The sequence below is a fragment of the Amphiprion ocellaris genome, chromosome 17 (genome assembly GCF_022539595.1).
Source record: "Amphiprion ocellaris isolate individual 3 ecotype Okinawa chromosome 17, ASM2253959v1, whole genome shotgun sequence".
Taxonomy (NCBI): domain Eukaryota; kingdom Metazoa; phylum Chordata; class Actinopteri; family Pomacentridae; genus Amphiprion; species Amphiprion ocellaris.
In genome coordinates, this window is record NC_072782.1 from 5,705,846 (window position 1) to 5,723,719 (window position 17,874).

The 17,874-nt window shown below is 39.4% G+C and overlaps 1 protein-coding gene and 1 long non-coding RNA gene across 3 annotated transcripts; both read right to left on the reverse strand.

Moving 5' to 3' along the window:
• Window positions 1-1,339: 1,339 nt before the first annotated feature.
• On the reverse strand, window positions 1,340-11,935 carry LOC111568450 (zinc finger and BTB domain-containing protein 26-like). Of its 2 annotated transcripts, XM_035948052.2 has the most exons (3): window positions 4,728-11,935; window positions 3,520-3,834; window positions 1,340-3,190 (listed from the first exon to the last, which is right to left on the reverse strand). In XM_035948052.2, the coding sequence occupies exons 1-3, from the start codon at window positions 4,743-4,745 to the stop codon at window positions 2,147-2,149; spliced, it is 1,377 nt and encodes a 458-aa protein (XP_035803945.1). In that variant the 5' UTR covers window positions 4,746-11,935; the 3' UTR covers window positions 1,340-2,146. The 2 variants fall into 2 exon arrangements, with proteins under 2 accessions (XP_035803945.1, XP_023125877.2); XM_023270109.3 differs by having other exon boundaries at window positions 3,520-11,935.
• Window positions 11,936-12,132: 197 nt separating this feature from the next.
• LOC118470723 (uncharacterized) lies at window positions 12,133-16,115 on the reverse strand. Its single transcript, XR_008604527.1, has 3 exons — window positions 14,699-16,115; window positions 14,151-14,324; window positions 12,133-12,629 (listed from the first exon to the last, which is right to left on the reverse strand). It is a non-coding gene; the product is annotated as an uncharacterized LOC118470723 (long non-coding RNA).
• Between the last annotated feature and the right edge of the window lie 1,759 nt (window positions 16,116-17,874).

Here is a 17,874-nt window from a genome sequence, read left to right on the forward strand (position 1 = left end):
TCAGCAAAAAATTCCCCAAATTTACAACTTGCAAAATCTTCAGGAAGAAAATTCCAAAAATTTCTTAAAAGTTTCCCTCAAAAGTTTTTTTTTAAATCCCAAATTTGGCAAGAAATAAAAATTTTTAAAAATTTAAATATTAAAAAATGGAAGTATTTTCAAGAAATGAATAAAAATCTTGAAAAAAATCCTAAAAATATCTAAAGTGATTACATATATATCAGTGAAATTTCTAATATATTTTTTAAGAACATTAAAAAAAAAATTTTCGCGAATGTTCTTAATGAAACATTTTTTTTTACCATTTTTTTTTCCACCAAAAAATGTTCACAAATTTCCCTAAAATTTTGAAAATGTAGAAGTTTTCACTGTGAAAATACATTTTTAAGACTGTTTATGTTGTTTTTTCCTTTAAATTGTCACCTAACTGTATCTTAACAGCTATTGGACAGATTATTATGACTCTTCAAGGAAAAACACGTGTGATCCAGAGGATGAATCCAGCTCTGCCTGTGGAGATCCCCCATCTTATCTTTTAGTGCCTGCATAAGGTTTACATTTGTGGATTTTTTGTGAAATGTATTGGCAGCTACTGGATACCGGAGTATCTGTCTGTCTGTCTGTCTGTCTGTCTGTCTGTCTGTCTATCTATCTATGTGATCATACACATGGACATAAACTGTGCTTGATAAAAGGTTTAAACTATCATAAGACCAATAAAAATACTTTTTCTTCACATCTTTTTTTAATCCCTGATTCTTTGTCCAGCACTACTCCTCCAGCTTCCTTTTTGCCTCCGTCGTCTGCATACTGTACTCTTCTCTGTATCTCATTCATAATGGAAGCGCTCCAAAAGCCATGTTTTTACTGATTTATTTATTTTTTTTTGTATGTGTGTTTATGTCTGCAACTGTGGGCGCATGCACATGTATGAATGTATGTATTCTGACCTACTTCAGGGAGCGGCAACGCTGAATGCTGCTGAAGGGAATTTTAAGAGGATCTCACATCAGTGGAGCAATCACACGATTAAACCGTGCTGCATTCAGTGTTTTGTCTCGATAAGTCTTTCGACAGTTTATTACACATAAAGAAAGGATTATGTTCACCAAAAAGAAAGTCGGTTGACCACAAGATTGTTATTCTACGTGCAAAATGTACTGGGGAAGCATGCACGTCTTTTTGTGTATTTTTATGCAAATGGAAGTAGACGGATATTCAACCCATGCTTCATTATATCTTTGACTATATCCCTGTGTATTATTCCTTGGACACACACACAAACACACATTCACACGAACTACTGCACTGAATACACACCCTGCCATGCATTTATTGTTTGTCTTCACACAGAGCCAGTGGTGTCTCAGATGCCCACTGGCTAGTCTTCCATTCAGTAAGAAGAGCGGCGATGACATTTCTGGGCCGAAAGGATAACTGAGGGATAAAAGGACACATGTGAAAGGAAGGACCGGAGTGAGAGAGCATGGAAACCCTCTCAGACATGCGGGAAAACCCACTCACTCAGAGCACCGTGCTCAGCGAGCTGCACACGATTCCAGCGGGGTCAAATGGTGAAGCAATGCTCGTCTGTCTGTATGTGTTGTGCAGTAAATCACAATATCTTTCACAAGAAATGCTCTTTTAGAACAGTAGGGGATTTTTATTTCTTCTTTTAGTCATTGCAGCAATGTCAAAACAGAGTTTTCGTTTCCACTTCTGCTGCTTAGTCACATACATGCCTATTTCTTGATAGATCAGATGGTTTAAATGTGCATTTTGCTTTCTTTACACATCAAAAGTGTAGAAACTGTCAGATCTGTAGAAACACTGTCCATTTCAACCTTTCGTGAGACTGTGTTCACTATTATAAATTAGTACATTGTGCATCTACATAGATCACATATTAGAAGACAATCTGGACAATGGAAGAAGCTGTTGTTGCAGCATCAGCTCCAGTCTTTAAAAAACAACAGCTATGTTACATTAAATAATATATTTCTGTCTTTATTTCCCTCTAGCCGATGTGTGAACAGCTTATTGTGCTTTCTGACATCTTATTTGCCCCCAGTAATGTCATAGAGACAACTACGAACACCATCATTAGATTAATGCTAAACCTACTCCCTCACTTGCAGTCCACAGCCTACTCGAGCACATTCTGCCAGCTGCTCTTACCATGATTCGCCCTCAGGTGGCACCTGAGGCCTGCCTTGTGGGCAAAGTGCACAGCAGTGTAGTTGCACCTATGGGGCCTGTCCCCTGTGTGCAGGTCGAGGTGGTCTTGCAGCATGGCCTTCTGGGTAAACGTCTTGTGGCACAGAGGACATCTGAAAGGCTTGTCACCAGCGTGGACGCGCACGTGTCGAGTCAGGTTACTCTTCTGAGAAAAACCTTTCTCACAGACCAGACAGAAGTACTGCCGGTGCTCCTTCAGGTGGCCCACGTAGCTCTCCAGGTGCTGGAAGACTTTATCACACCTCCTGCACAGATAAGGCCTCTGGACCAACGTGTTTCCTGAATCCTCTGCCACTTTTCCATGTTGTTGTTGTAGTTGAGCGGCCGCTGTGTGCACGTTTTCCTCCTCTAGTGGCTGCTCTAGTTCTTGTTCGCGTTGGTTCTGGGCGTTTTCTACCAGTTCCTCATGGGCTGCTGAGCTTCTTCTGATTGTGGAGGCTGAGGAGGAAATTTGGTCTTGGAAACTTGCAGGAGGGTGCAGCTTACAGTTGAAAGGGCCTTCAATGTGGTGAACGTGACATAGCTGGTTGTTTGCGTGAAAAAGCTGAATGTCTCCACCTTCTTCCAACTCCAGGGTGTCGAGACAACATGCTGCATCTTCACATTCCTCTCTTTCAGCTTCCACAGTCTCCCTCAGTCCTCGACTATCCACCTTGGTTTCTTGGCTGGCCCACAACTTGGACTGAATCACGGCCGCACCCCCTTCCTTGATATTTGCTTCCTGGATGCTGGTAATGGGCTGGGCTGCATCCTCTTCCTCATGATTTTGGAAGCTGGTGCCCAGCCAGCTGCTTTCTAGCTGCTTTTCCTTCTCAGAGTGTCTCTCTAGTTTCAAGAAAGCCAGGGTGGGACTGAGGAACTGGGAGACGGCCTGGACACACTTCTCCACCACCTGGCCCATCTGCAGTGCACTGGCTGCAGTTAGGTAGCTCACCAGCTCTCTCAGAGGGACCTGCGTAAGAGTAAGTGATAAACCAATGAAAACAACAAATTAATTATTAAAAAAACTGACCCAGGAGTTCAAACAGATTCAAACCAGACTTCCAGTTGCACCTTTTAAACAAGGATGCCAAAGCAGAACTGCAAACAGTGAGTAAAGTTGAGACATTTACAGTTTTTCATATCACTTTCATACTGTATCATACCTCCCATTCCTTCACTGTTTAAATATTTTATTTGTTCCTTTTTCGGTTAAAGCACAACAAAAAAACGACTATAAAAGAGTTTATAATTGAGATAAATTTATCTGTACGTGATCTGAGAAGCAGTGAATGTTTGCACCTCAAGCTGCCCGGTGTAGCAGGATAGGAGCAGAGTCTCGGCAACCTTCACGCTGGAAACTACAGACACTCTCAGCTCTGCTCGGCCTTCATGCAGCAGGAACTGGTCACGCAGGAAGTCTGAGGATGCTGCAAGCACCGCTCTGTGACCGTGGAAATGGAAAGGCTCGACGGCAGGGCCCTGTGCATCTCCAAGAACAAGTGTAATGTCACAGAAGCAACACTCTTCTCTCAGAATATTCATTTTGCTGAGCATGGAGTCCCCGTGGGCAGACAAACTGAACTGGAGGGTGTCAGAGGAGGCTGACATGATGTCCTGTTTGGATTTAGAAAAATAGTTAGCACAGATTTGTTCTTGTGTGAATATAGATGGTGTGTGAGCTGCATGGATTAGCTGTAGCATCCCACAAATGCTGATAAGTTTAAAGAGCACTTGTGTCTTCATTAAAATAAGGTTTTTGCATTGGTTCTGCGCCTTTTCTGGTACATCTAGTTCAATAGTCAATAGCACATGACATTTTCAAAATAAAAGTATTAGCATTAAATTAGGACTACATCAACAACATGCAGCTAAATGAAGCTTTCCTCATACAATTATCATCATGGAACACAGTGGTAGAGAGCACCTAAGTAGATTTACTCAAGAACTATACTTAATAACAATTTTAAGTTTCTTTTTTTGATTTTCTGTACATTTTCTGCTACTTTACACTTCTCCTGGGCTACAGTGTAAAAAAAGTGCATGTTTTACTCCACTGCATTCATTTAATAACTGAAGTTCCTATAGTTAGTTTGTAGGTGAAGTTTAATAATAGAAAATGCAATCAACTAATAAATTATGATGCATTAATATAGATTACAGTAAGACCACCCTGAAGGGAAATTTCCAAGCAACCCAGCAGATAAACTGTAGACTATAAATCAAATTCACCAGCTGCAACACTGAAATGATGAACACATTAATGCAATAATACAGAATTAGTCTTACATTTGTTAATCTGCATAATCAGTACTTATATTTTTTGTACTTTAGGTATACTTTGATGCTTATAGATTTGCACTTTTTACATTCAAATGCATTAATTTTACTTGTAAAAGAGTATTTTTGCACAGTGGTACTTCCATTGAAGCGTTTCTTCCATGTCTTTATGACTAAACCTTCAGTTGGTAAAGTACTAGAAATAAACGGACACACGGATCCAGCCCTACCTTATTCTGCAGGCTCATCCCGTCGTAATGGATCCACTGGGTGAGAAAAAGCTGCTTTTCTTGGCTGGAAACCTCAGTTAACTTTGAAAGAACAGAGGGTGGTCTCTGTTTTCTGGAGCCCCGACGGTTTAACCACAGTTACTGAAAAGAACTAAGAAAAGCATGAATGGTGTGCAGTTGCAGGAGGATGAGATGCATCTTCCAGCGGTGAAGCAGCGACAGTCCTGACCCACACCGGCTTTCTGCTGAGGCTCCTAAATGTGTGTGTGCGTGTTTTACGCAGGAGCGCGAGGCCTAATTAACCCATTCAGTACCTTTGGCTCAGCTAAATGAGGACCAAGCAGTCCTGGGACAATATTATATAGATTAGTTTCAGCCAATGCAAAGAAAGACAATGTGCAATTTATTGAAATTATCTAGAATTCAGCAGCAAAAACTGGTGCAGTTCTAAAAACAAACCGCATGGTGGCGATAATGTTCAATCTACATTAACTTCCTCAGTGTGCACATAGTAAATGAGTCAATATATAATTGAGGTACAATATAGATATGTGTATATATGTGTGTGTGTGTGTGTGTGTGTGTGTTCATTATGATCATGTCTTTACAAATTCCATAATTATGGAAACTATCACTTAATAAAAAATGATTGGGTATCACTAAAATGTCAACTAAATAACTGTCCCAATTTAATAACAACCACCTTCTAATTAGCTATAATTAGCTACAATAATAAAATGACCTTAATCAAAAATAGTTTTGATTGTGTTCCTTTTATTAAGTTGAGATAATCGTGACAGATATTTCTTTTTTGAAAATATATCAAATTTTATATAGGAAAATAACAAATTGTATCTGTGTCCCAGAAATCACTTTCAACTAAGTTCCCCATTACAAAAACACCTCTTAAGAAAGTGTGTTAATTCCAGATCACATGACCTGGTCATCTTGTTTCTTTTTTGGTCATTTTCAGTCCGTTTTGTGGACATTTTAGGTCTTTCTGTGGTAATTTTGTGCATTTTTGTGATTATTTTGTGTCCATTTTCAGTCTATTCATGACCATTTTAGTTGTTCTTGTGGTTATTTTGTTATTTTTGTAGTTATTTTGTGTCTTTTGTCATTTTGTATCTTTATATGATAATTATGTGTCTCATTGAGTCATTTTGTGTTTTTCTGTGGTCATTTGTGGTATTTTATGACACAAAATAACAAATTGTGTCTGTGTCCGAGAAATCACTTTCTACTAAGTTACCAATTACAAAAACACCTCTCAAGGAAGTGTGTTAATTCCAGATCACATGACCTGCTCCACATGATGTCATTTCCTCCTGAAGAAAAGACTGGCCAGACTCCAAGGCTTTCTGACTTATTTAATATAAAGTAGTGTGTGAGTCAAGTGTGGATAGTGTTACTAAAATATCTTGATAAATAACTTTCAGTTTCAATTTTACTCAGTTGTATATAAAATATTTAGAAGAATCTTTCTGTAAAAAGGCATGTGGTGTTTGGTTATAGGCGGCCATGTTGATTTTTGGCCTAAAAACAGCAATAATGTCAACTATGATACCTGTCAACTATGTTACAAAAAGTCCCAAAATTATATATTGATCCAAATATAGGGGGAATTATTTACTATCACATTTAAGACCCGTAAACGAGACAGTTTCATTTGATCTGCTTATAATTATCAAATGTTTATCTAATGAATTGAAGTAATTGAGTCAATGTCATGTCAATTACAGTAGAAAAGCATTATTTACATTTGTGGTATATGAGCATGTCATGTTCAGTTTTAGAAATCAGGCCTTATATTTTCTAAGAGGCCCTTGAAGTATGGGCTTGGAAACTAAAAATAACAATGAAGCTGACCTAATATGAAGACATGGAGACTCACCTGAGGGCTCCTCTGGAAGCCCTTTTTTTTCTCATTAAGTGAACTTCATTCAGTTCAGTAAAGCAGCAACATCTTCATCTCTGGGCGTCTTGAAAATGTGCATCATTTGTGGATAACTGTGAATTGTACTTCATAGCTTTCAACAATGTCTGCAGAGAGTTTTGCATGAGAGTGTTAATATGGTGCAAATTACATTTAGGCTGTTGGTCCCCATTAACACCCCTAAAGAGAAACACATGCCGTGTTGTGTTGTGTTTATTCCAAAAGCATGTGAGGATCATCAGCAGGTGAATGAGCTCTGAGGTGTGAATACATTTGAATATGGAGCTACTGTGTCCTGTTCTCACTTTTTGCTTGTGCTTCTGAACAGATAGATTTGTTCTAAAATGTTTTCACAGGTGAGGAAGGTGACTTCTTCCAAAAACAGCTTGCTGGCAGGACGCCTGTCTGGTTTTGGTAACCGCGATTCTAATCCTGCCAAAAGATGATTCTGCATTACTGGCAATGTTATTTTTCTTCAGCCATCCGTCAAATTACAGACTTTGCTCTTAAGGTAAAATATGAAGTAGCCTATAAATATTCACATTTAGCAAACAGGGTTTCAAAAGTTAGGTGTGAGAAGATTATTCATTTCTTTTTGTTTTGCCAGAATTTTCCTTTGCAGTAAATCCTGTCTTTTAAGGTGAGTTTGGGCTCCAGTTTACCATTTATCCTGGCAAACCTTCACACACATGCATATTTGTGTAATTTATTGCATTTTTGGTGCTTGGTTGAACTTCAGAGTCTCTCCTGGCATGATTTTCAGTCAAAAATGACTCTAATGTTTTTGTATATATCTTCTTCTAGCAATTGGTGCAAAACAGCTGTAGCACACCATCCATGACATGATGCCATTTTGAGACATTATATTTACTTAAATTACTAATCTACCAGATCTGATTTAACTGTCGAAGTACATTTTGTAAGCAGAGCGAAGCTCTCTGACAACAGCTGTTGTTTTGCTCCCATTAGTCACAAATAGTTAACTTAGAGGAGTAAACTGCATGATTTCTTCATAAGATAAATCGACTGCACTATTCTGAGACACTGATGGCAGCAAGTTACCATTAAACCCTCATGTCGTCCTGCGGCTCAAAATTGACCCAGTTTAAAGTTTGAAAATATGGAGGAAAAAAAAAATATTTTCACAATGAAACTTCTGATGTCCACATTTTCAACATTTCTGGGAAATCTGTGAACATTTTTTGGTGTAAAAAAGAAATGTTAAAAATGTTAATTAAGAACATTCACAAAAAAACAACCGAAGTCCAGCGAATTTCGCTGGATTTTGGTTGATTTTTATGTGAATGTTCTTACAGAAAATAGAAGTTTTACTGATAAATATAGAATCATTTTAGGATTTTTTTTGGAAGATTTTTACTCATTTTTTGAAAATATTTACAAGAATTTTCTTGCCAAATTTGGGGGATTTTTTTTAAATAAAACTTTTAAGGGAAACTTTTAAGGAATTATTGGAATTTCATGCCTGTAAATGAGGACAACAGGAGGGTTAAAGTTAAAGGTTTGTTCTGATCTTTTGGGGTTTTATTTCTGTCTAAAGATGCTTCAAATTGTGGACATGAGGATGCTTGAAATACAGCTGCCCTTTAATGCCCTGCTCTGTCTGCTGAGCAATGTTACTGCACATTTATTTATGAAGCAATATTACAGTTCTTTTTTAGTAGAAAAAGCCCAGAGTATCATCCAAAGGCCTCTTATTGCTTCACTGAACTCTATCATCTTGCTGTCAGTTTGCTTTCAACAGAACAATTTGATAATATCTTCTCTGACTTGCAAGATAAAAAGGGAAACAAGTTCTTGGAAGTTCTTCTCCATGGCATATGCACACAATAATAGAAGCAGAACATAACAATGAGTAAGTTATTGTCAGTTCATACAATAATGAAGGGTTTTGGGGCAGGTTTGCATTGTTGCCCCACAGCAGGATGGTTCAGGGTTGGTCTACCTGTGTGGAGTTTGCACCGTTCACCTGAGCTCATATAGTTGTGAGTGAGGCTTGTTTCTTTGTGTTTGCCCTGTGATGAACTGGTGATCTGTATATCTAATGGGGTACAGCTAATGGATGTAGGTTCCTCAGTTGCGCAGTGGCTTCATATACTTTGTAATTTAATAAATAGGAAGTAAGTGAAAGCTGCGAAAGATCTAGAAGAAGAAGTTTAGAGGAATTTAATCTTAAATCTCCTGTTCACATGTAAATGTTGCTCCATTTTCCAAGGTACTTACTCTGCCAAGGAGGCGGAGCCTCGGAGGAATTATGTGACGATCGCCGTTGGTTTGTCCGTCTGTTTGTCTGTTAGCAACATTACACAAAAATGGACTAATGGATTTGGAGGAAATTTTCAGGGAAGGTCAGAAATGACACAAGGACCAAGTGATTAGATTTTGGCAGTGATGCAGCTTATACTCTAGATCCACTAATTTGTTAAAGATTTCTGTATCATTGCGAGATAGCGGCACAGCATCACTGTAACTATGACAACAAGTGAACACTACGTCAGCTGCCTGCCGATGATCACATGATTGCGATCCTACTACAAATCCACCGCTTATCAGGACTTATCTGTCGGAAATGATACAAGGAACAACTGATTAAATTGTGGGGGTGTTGGTATCCGTACATAACGTACACATGCATAACACACGCCTGTGCTCAGCGCAATGTCATTTTGTTTGTGGGTACATCTATATTAAATGGCCACATTCTATGGTGCCGTGATTTCTGCCACAACTTTTTTCAAGATTTCAGCCATCGGAAATGATACAACTGAGCAGCCTTGGTGGAGTACTTCACTCTCTGAGGGCTTATCTTGTTGTAAACGTTACAGTTTATTATAAAAAATGGTCAGGACTTCCTCAGGATTTCAAGGGACTTAACATGCACATATAAATAGTGTGCCTTTGTCATGAAATGTGTATCTGGCACTGTTACAAGTTATCATATTGTTCTCATAAGTAAAGGTAGCAATACAACAGTGTAAGGCCTCTATATTAGGAAAATGTCTATAAAAAACATCCTAAAAAAGATCTATCAATCAATCAAATAAATATATGGACAGACAGACAGACAGACAGACAGATAGATGATAGATAGATACAGTAGATATACATACGAACATATATATATACATACATACATATACATATATACATACATATATGTACACATACATATATATTTTTTTTTAATTGCGAGTTGTTCTCGTTAGATAATCAGATTATCATTAGTCTGTGGACGAAGTTTCTACAAGTTATTATTACAAGTTATTGTTATTATTGTTGTTATAATTAATAACATTATTAGGGTCCGAGCACCGACGGTGCGAAGACCCTATTGGAATGCAAGGAATTATTTATTAGGGTCCGAGCACCGAATGGTGCGAAGACCCTATTGGAATGCAAGGAATTATTAGGGTCCGAGCACCGACGGTGCGGAGGACCCTATTGGAATGCAAGGAATTATTTATTATTAGGGTCCGAGCACCGACGGTGCGGAGGACCCTATTGGAATGCAAGGAATTATTTAGGGTCCGAGCACCGAATGGTGCGAAGACCCTATTGGAATGCTAGGGTTTATTAGGGTCCGAGCACCGACGGTGCGAAGACCCTATTGGAATGCAAGGAATTATTAGGGTCCGAGCACCGAATGGTGCGAAGACCCTATTGGAATGCGAGGAATTATTTTATTATTCTTTCTTTGGCGAACTTTTGAATTGCACTTTTGGCGGCCTTATCATACCCCAAAACGCGTCAAACTTGGCATGCTCATCAGGACTGGCGAAAAATTTGATATTTTATGGGAGTTGCACGTGTGTGGGAAAATGGCTCCATAGCGCCCCCTGGAAAATTGAAAATTTGGTCATTAGGCCAACTTGCACGACGTTTCATCTACAGCTACAAAATTTTGTATGCATATTCAGCACATCAAGAAACCCAAAAAAGTCAATCACGGCTATGCCCTAAACCCAACAGGAAGTCGGCCATCTTGAATTAACAGTGATAGATTTTGAGATTAATAACTCATCGGGGGTAAGTCCGGGAGACGTCAAATTTGGCAAATATATGCAACAGTACTACATGATGAAAAGTTATCAAAATGCTCCGCAAAAGTCAAAGGGCGTGGCCATGGCAACTCCCAAAAAAATGGATCCTTCGCCATGAAACAGGAAGTGGTGTCTAACTCTGCTGTACATGCTCCAATGTGGCTGAAATTTTACATGTATGATCAGAGTGCGGCCCTGACAACATCCATGTGATTGTATACATTCACAGTCATAGCGCCACCTTGTGGTAGCAGGAAATAGACATTTTTTTACACTTTGATGTGCCATTCTTAGCACATTGATCATAGTCACTTCAAATTTGGTGACATAAGCCCAAACATGTTGATGATGAGTCACGGAGAAAATGGTGACTCGTCATCAAAGGGCGTGTCTGTGGCGGCGCGGCGAATTTCGATTTCTCGCCATGAAAATTGAATTATTTATATCTCAGCTGGAAAGGGTCTGATCTGGACCAAACTTGACATGATGGACACCAGTCTGGGTCTGAACATATCCACATTCATAAATTTAGAAATTCTCATAGCGCCACCTATTGGCAATAGGAAGAAATTGTCATTACATTTTCATGTGCCACTGCCAGAAACTTTGTCATATCATTCTGAAAATTGGTCAGCTCAGTGTTTTCCCCTTGATGATGCCACAGTATGAAGATTTTGACAATTCATAAAATTCTGTTGCCGTGGCAACGCATCGTTGCTGTAATAAACAAAATACTTTTTGACAGGTTAGGAACGCTCATATGCTCACCAAAATTGCCACAAACATCAGGACTGCTGAAATATTTGATATTTTAGACAAATTGTCCATGTCTGTTGCAAAATGGCTCGATAGCGCCACCTGGAAAATTTCAAACATTTACTACGGGCTGTGTGTGTGACCTACAGTTCTGTAATTTGGTAGGCGTATGTAACTTGTTAAGACGCACAAAAATGTAATTGACACCCATGGCCAAAACCAAACAGGAAGTCGGCCATTTTGAATTATATGTCATATGTTTTGACCATTTTGGCTCATTTTTGTACATTTTCAAAAGCTATAAACTCAAACAGGGTAACACCGAGAGAGCTGAAATTCGGCCAGGACGTACTCCAGGCATGGGTGATCAAAAGTTATCAAAATGCTCCGCAAAAGTCTGAGGGCGTGGCCATGGCGGCCTCCGGAATTTTGATGCTTCGCCATGAAACATCAACTGCTGTGTAACTGCCCTAAACATGCTCCAATCTGCCTCAAACTTTACAAGTATGATCAGAGTCCTGCCCTGATGACATTCACATGCTGAAATACAGCCACAGTCATAGCGCCACCTGTTGGATGGAAGGGAATTCTCTATAACTAGCCTGTACATGGTCCGATCTGCCTGAAATTTTGTATGTGTGATCAGAGTCCGACCCTGATCACATCCATAGGCCAATATACACTCTCGGTTGCAGCTCCACCTGGTGGATGGAAAGGGAAAAGCTCTATAAGTAGCCTGAACATGCTCCAGTCTGCCTGAAATTTTACACGTGTGATCAGAGTCCGGCCCTCATCGCATCCGTAGGCCGACATGCACTCTCGGTCGCAGCGCCGCCTGGTGGACATGCGCGGATTCGCCGACCGGCAAGGATGCGAGGACCCGTCCAACGCTGCTTGCAGCTTTAATTATTATTATTATGAGATCACTATACACAACAAGTCAGCCTAAAGGTAGAAAGCACTGAAAGATGTGCAGAAATTATATACCGACTAATCTCAGTTAGTGCAAATCACCCGTCAGGTGGGAGAAGTGCTCATCCCGCTTGTTCTTGGCTAAACAAATCATGATGAGGGGACACTCACCCAGCTGAGCTTTACGCTTCAACAGTTCAGCAGAGCGTCGCCTTCTGGTACTGCCTGGACACTGCACGGCTGCGGAGATGAGAGGAAAAACAGGAAAAACTAAACAAAAACCCTTACACAAGGTTTCATTGTTTCATTGCACTGGTTGTGCTTTTGTCTAACAGATGAGCAACAGCAAATGGTGACTTAAAAAAAAAGAGTTGGACAACCAGTGTTACCTTGGAATGATATTTAGGATTCAATGGACAAGATGCACAATTATAAACAGATTCATCACAGCTTTTTAGAACAGTTTTATCATTCTGTGGTACCCATACTGTTTCAGTTTTTATCCAAGAGCTGTCCAATCCATTTCCCCCCTACACATACAACAGATACACTATGTGGAATAAAGAACTGAGTCTTGCACTGGACTGCACTTTATCACCCATCCTACTGCTCATGTGCACTAAGACTGTTTACATATTTATATCTTTTAAGTATTTTTTTTTTTTTTTTAAATTTATTTGTACATAGTGTGGCTTTTTCTATTTTTTTTTTATATATAGCTGGGAGTCACCAATTGTAATTTCGCTGCGGGGAAACACAATGACAATAAAGATTCTTGATTCTCAATGTGTTCCTAAGCCCAACGCGCACAAGGAAGATATGTTGTAGTGGCTCAAAAATTGCTATAAAAGCAAGCAACAGTCCAAGAAAACACATATTTAGGTTAAGATGAGTTCCTTTTTGACACGAGATATGGGTTTTGCTCTTTCAATCATTGGTCGCTTTTAATGTAAATCTCTTGTGAATATAGGTTGTAACCCTACACTATAAATGAAGTATCAGCTTCGTACCAGACTTTTCAGAAGTGAATATCACCTATATTTAACACACATAAAACAATATTCAGTATTAGGCACAAACCGACATATTAAGACGTTAGTTGGTTTGTATATTATTCTCCACCCAAAGCGACTCCAGGATCGCCTCACTTTCAGCAAACACACAGTGCAAACACGGCCTTGAGCTGCTACAAGGGGAAAACTGGATTCAAAGTGTTGACAGCTACTTCCTAATGAAAGCTAGTTTATGATGTTTTTCAATGTTCACTATAGGTTTTTTTTTTGTGTGTTTCTTTACTTGTGTTGCTATGTATAGGAGCACCAGTCAAGAAAACAATTAAATCATTTTTTTTTTCCCATTTTGATTTTATTCAACCTTTACTTAACCAGTAGAGATCCTGTTGATATTAAGAACCTCTTTTTCAAGAGAGTCCTGGCCAAGATAGGCAGCAGCAAATACAAAACACAGTTATGAAATTACACAGTTAAAACATGATTAAAATACGGAGGAAAAAAAAACAATAAGAAGAAGAAGAATTAAAATCATTAAAATCACCAGTATTACAGTACATGATGATTCCTGTGAACTACTCTGTGTTTTGCTCAGTAGCCTGACTGGAGAATCTAAAACAAGTAGGTATCTGCCTTCACATGTAAACACGTTAACAGCATGTACGATGGTGTCAACTCGGGAAGTTGCTCGAGTGAGAAACGGCTGAAATTCTCCAAACAGAACAGACAGCTGTTCCATGCTCATACATACTTTGTCTGGTTGTAGTTTTGAACCCAGTACTGGAGGAGTAAAGCAGTCCTAAAGCAGTCCTGCATCAGTCCTGCATCAGTCCTGCATCAGTCCTGCATCTGAAAACACCCCCTTAGCATCTCAGCCTCCCCCACGGGTGCAGCCAATGTCTCCATGCTCCACCACTTCCCAAATCTGAGCACAGAAGGTTAATCAAGAATGAGGTGACATGACTTTATATTTTAAAATGATGCCTGTTCGGGTTAGACTTATTAAACCCACTGCATTCCAGTGTGTATTAAATCATGTCAATTAAAAACTGACTTTTAGAAGTATTGTGCATATTCACAAAGAAGGCATTAGTTCTTGTTGTTGCTATTTGATTCTATGGCAACAAAATGTGGCACAATGTGGAAAATGGAGAATCTGAGAAAAATGTGGAGATTGTTTTATGAGTAAAGTCAATTCTATTTTAAACCCTTCTATCGATGCTAGAAGTTGTCCTCATGATGATAAGTTCTTGAGGACAACTTATCAAGCCTAACCCTCTCAGATAGAAATTCACGCACCTTCCTCTGTGTGAGTCTGGCCTTGTTGAGAAGATACACAGCGTTGTCCACAGCCACCAGGCTGCCTTTTGCACCCGGGTCACCTCTGATCTGAAAGCTGAAGCTCTTCCCAGGCGCATAGTCTCTGCAAATGCCGTCCACTGGCCCGACTTTGAGCTGTAAGAGAAAATGAACACCGCAATAAACCAAACTTTTAATTATCCTGTTGGTTTGTACAACTTTTCTTGCTTGGTTTGCGTGGTTTACTTGAGCTTGACTCAGGTCAATATTGTAAAACTGAAATAGACAAAAGACAACAACAACAACAGAGAAAAGAAAATAAATCACTATACAAGCACTGATACATTCATGAACAAAGCACGTATTAAACATGTACCGAACCCGACAGAAACCGTTCACCGACATATAACTCCAGCTCTAACCCTCTAACCGCGAGTGAGGGTTCTCCAGGTAGGTATTTTCAGAGTGGCACAAGGTATGAAGGTGTGCCCGTTAAAGAACACGGCAGCCAGACTTTCCAGGTTAATGATGTTTATTGTTGTTGCAGATAACTCTGTGCTGCACTGGTAGACAACTGTGGCTAGCTGTGGTTCTGAAACATCACAAACAGGAATACTGAATCAGTCAGACATTCAGCATAAATGTAACCACAATAATAATTATACTATGAAACAGTAACACAAATGCACATAAACACAATAACGAAGGGCAAAATATTATGCATGGCTCAGCATTTCAATCACATGACGGTAGCAACGTAGCCAAACCCGCTCGGACAGACAACATGGTGGGCTAATTGCTAAGCTAACGTCCGTCCTGTAAAGTGTCGCTAAACGATCAACAAGTAACACTAAACAGTGCATAATCATGCTCTACTGGTGGAACACATGACCACTCACCTTCATCATTTACACACAGCAGGTTAAGGAAGAAAAAAATGCAACATGCATCCAGTTCAGACATGTGCACAGGAGAGAACTAGCTAACAACTGTGCTGTAACATGGAGAAAAGCTACGTCACACACGAGGTGCGTTCAAGGACATTACGTAAAAAAACACAAACATCCGATTAGCTCAACAAGGGAGGAAATACAACTATAACGCAACCCATACAACATCATGATCAAAATATGAGGGCTTTCTAACAACACTGTATGACATATTTCAACTACTTGACAAATTATAACAAACTTCTAACATGACATTTCTATTTGTGCTTATGTACACGTTTTACTCACAGACAAATAGTCTCCAAGGTAGCTTAGCTTAGCACAAAGACTGGAAACAGGTTAGAACTGTTAGCCTAGTTTAGCAAAGACTGGAAACAGGTGGGAACTGTTAGCTTAGCTTTGCACAAAGGCTGGAAACAGGTTAGAACTGTTAGCCTAGTTTAGCAAAGACTGGAAATATGTGGGAACTGTTAGCTTACCTTCGCACAAAGGCTGGCAACAGGTGGGACCTGTTAGCCTAGGTTAGCAGAAAGACACAACAGGTTAGAGCTGTTAGCCTAGGTTAGCAGAAAGACAAAACAGGTTAGAACTGTTAGCCTAGCTTAGCATAAAGACTGGAAACCGAGGAAAACAGCTATCCTAGCTTAGCATAAAGACTGGAAAGAGGTTAGAACTGTTAGCCTAGCTTAGCATAAAGACTGGAAACAGAGGACCACGTTACCCATGAGCCTCTGCTCCTGGCTGCCTCAGAACCACGTTACCCGTGAGCCTCTGCTATGATAATAATATGAGACAAAAAATGAACAAACTGAATAATAAAATAGCCATTAAAACATGCAAGACGACCCCTAAAGTAACTAAAGTAACAATGTGAGACCAAAAATGAACAAACTGAATCAAAAATAGCCATAAAAACATGCAAAATTACCCCTAAAGTCACTAAAGTAATAATATGAGACAAAAAATGAACAAACTGAATCAAAAATATCCATAAAAACATGCAAATTGAGCCCTAAAGTCACTAAAGTAACAATACGAGGCACAAAATGAACAAACTGAAGCAAAAATAACCATAAAAACATGCAAAAGGACCCCTAAAGTCACTAAAGTAACAATATGAGACAAAACATGAACAAACTGAAGCAAAAATAGCCATAAAAACATTCAAAATGACCCCTAAAGTCACTAAATCTTTACTGTACACATTACTGCCCTCTGGCGGACACAGCCCGTAACGACACTATTATTATTTGAGGCAAAGCTGGCGACATTACAGAGGAGCAACACTTCCTGTTTCAACGTAAAACTATCGTAATGCTATTATGCTAAAACGTGGTTTTGTGAGACTCAGAAGAATCTGCAGTATGAAACAAAATCTATTTAAGGACCACTAGCTTGTCGACAGTCTCAAATTGTGTTTGTTGTCACTATACGTTCAAAAATGAACACGTTATAGCTAATGTACAAATGCATTCCTGACCGGAAGTGTTAGCCGAGCTAGCGGAAGTGCAAACGAGGGTTTGCTATGACACGGACTCATACCTTAACATGCGTAGTTCTAAAATAAATCCTCTGCAAGACACAGCGCTCTAGCTCCTTTTCCTGTCCCAGGTCTCACGTTTCAGCCTGATAGCGTGATCAGCACCTTTTAAAGAGACGCTGCTGGTAGCGCTGGAGTTAGCTTGTCACTAGCTTCTGATTAGCTGCTAGCTCGCTAACGCTGCCATCACGAGAGGCAGCTATAGATTGTCATTAGCTACGTTGTGGATTCATTTCCTGTTTGGACGTGACTCGGACTACAACAAAAGTAACTGGAGCAAGTGGAGAGGCTAGCTGTCGTCAAATACGACTTGGTTTACACCAGAGATCCTTCTGAATCGACCAAAATCGCTTAGTAATACTTTTGACATAAAATGTACAATAAAGAAAGATGCTTTTACGTTGAAGATGAACAGGAAGTGCTGCTCATTTGTAATGTCGCCAGCTATACCGTTTATAATAATGTCGTGTCGTTACCGCCTGTGTCCACAAGAGGCCAGTAGCGCCCCCTCCTGTGACATGATCTTACATGAGAGATTAGATGACAGCAGACTCATAAAATACAGTAAAGATACAGTAAAAAATACAGTGAAAATATACTAAAAAATACAGTAAACTACTGTAAAATATATAGTAAAAACACACCAAAAATATAGTAAAAAATATAGCAAAAAGTCTCATAAAAAT

Excerpts from the sequence above, each read along its gene's own strand:
- LOC111568450 (XM_023270109.3), bottom strand. The coding sequence starts at position 3,963 with ATGAAGACACAAGTGCTCTTTAAACTTATCAGCATTTGTGGGATGCTA. Across the intron at positions 3,191-3,519 it reads GCTACACCGGGCAGCTTGAG|GTCCCTCTGAGAGAGCTGGT; the intron begins GTGCAAACATTC and ends ACTCTTACGCAG.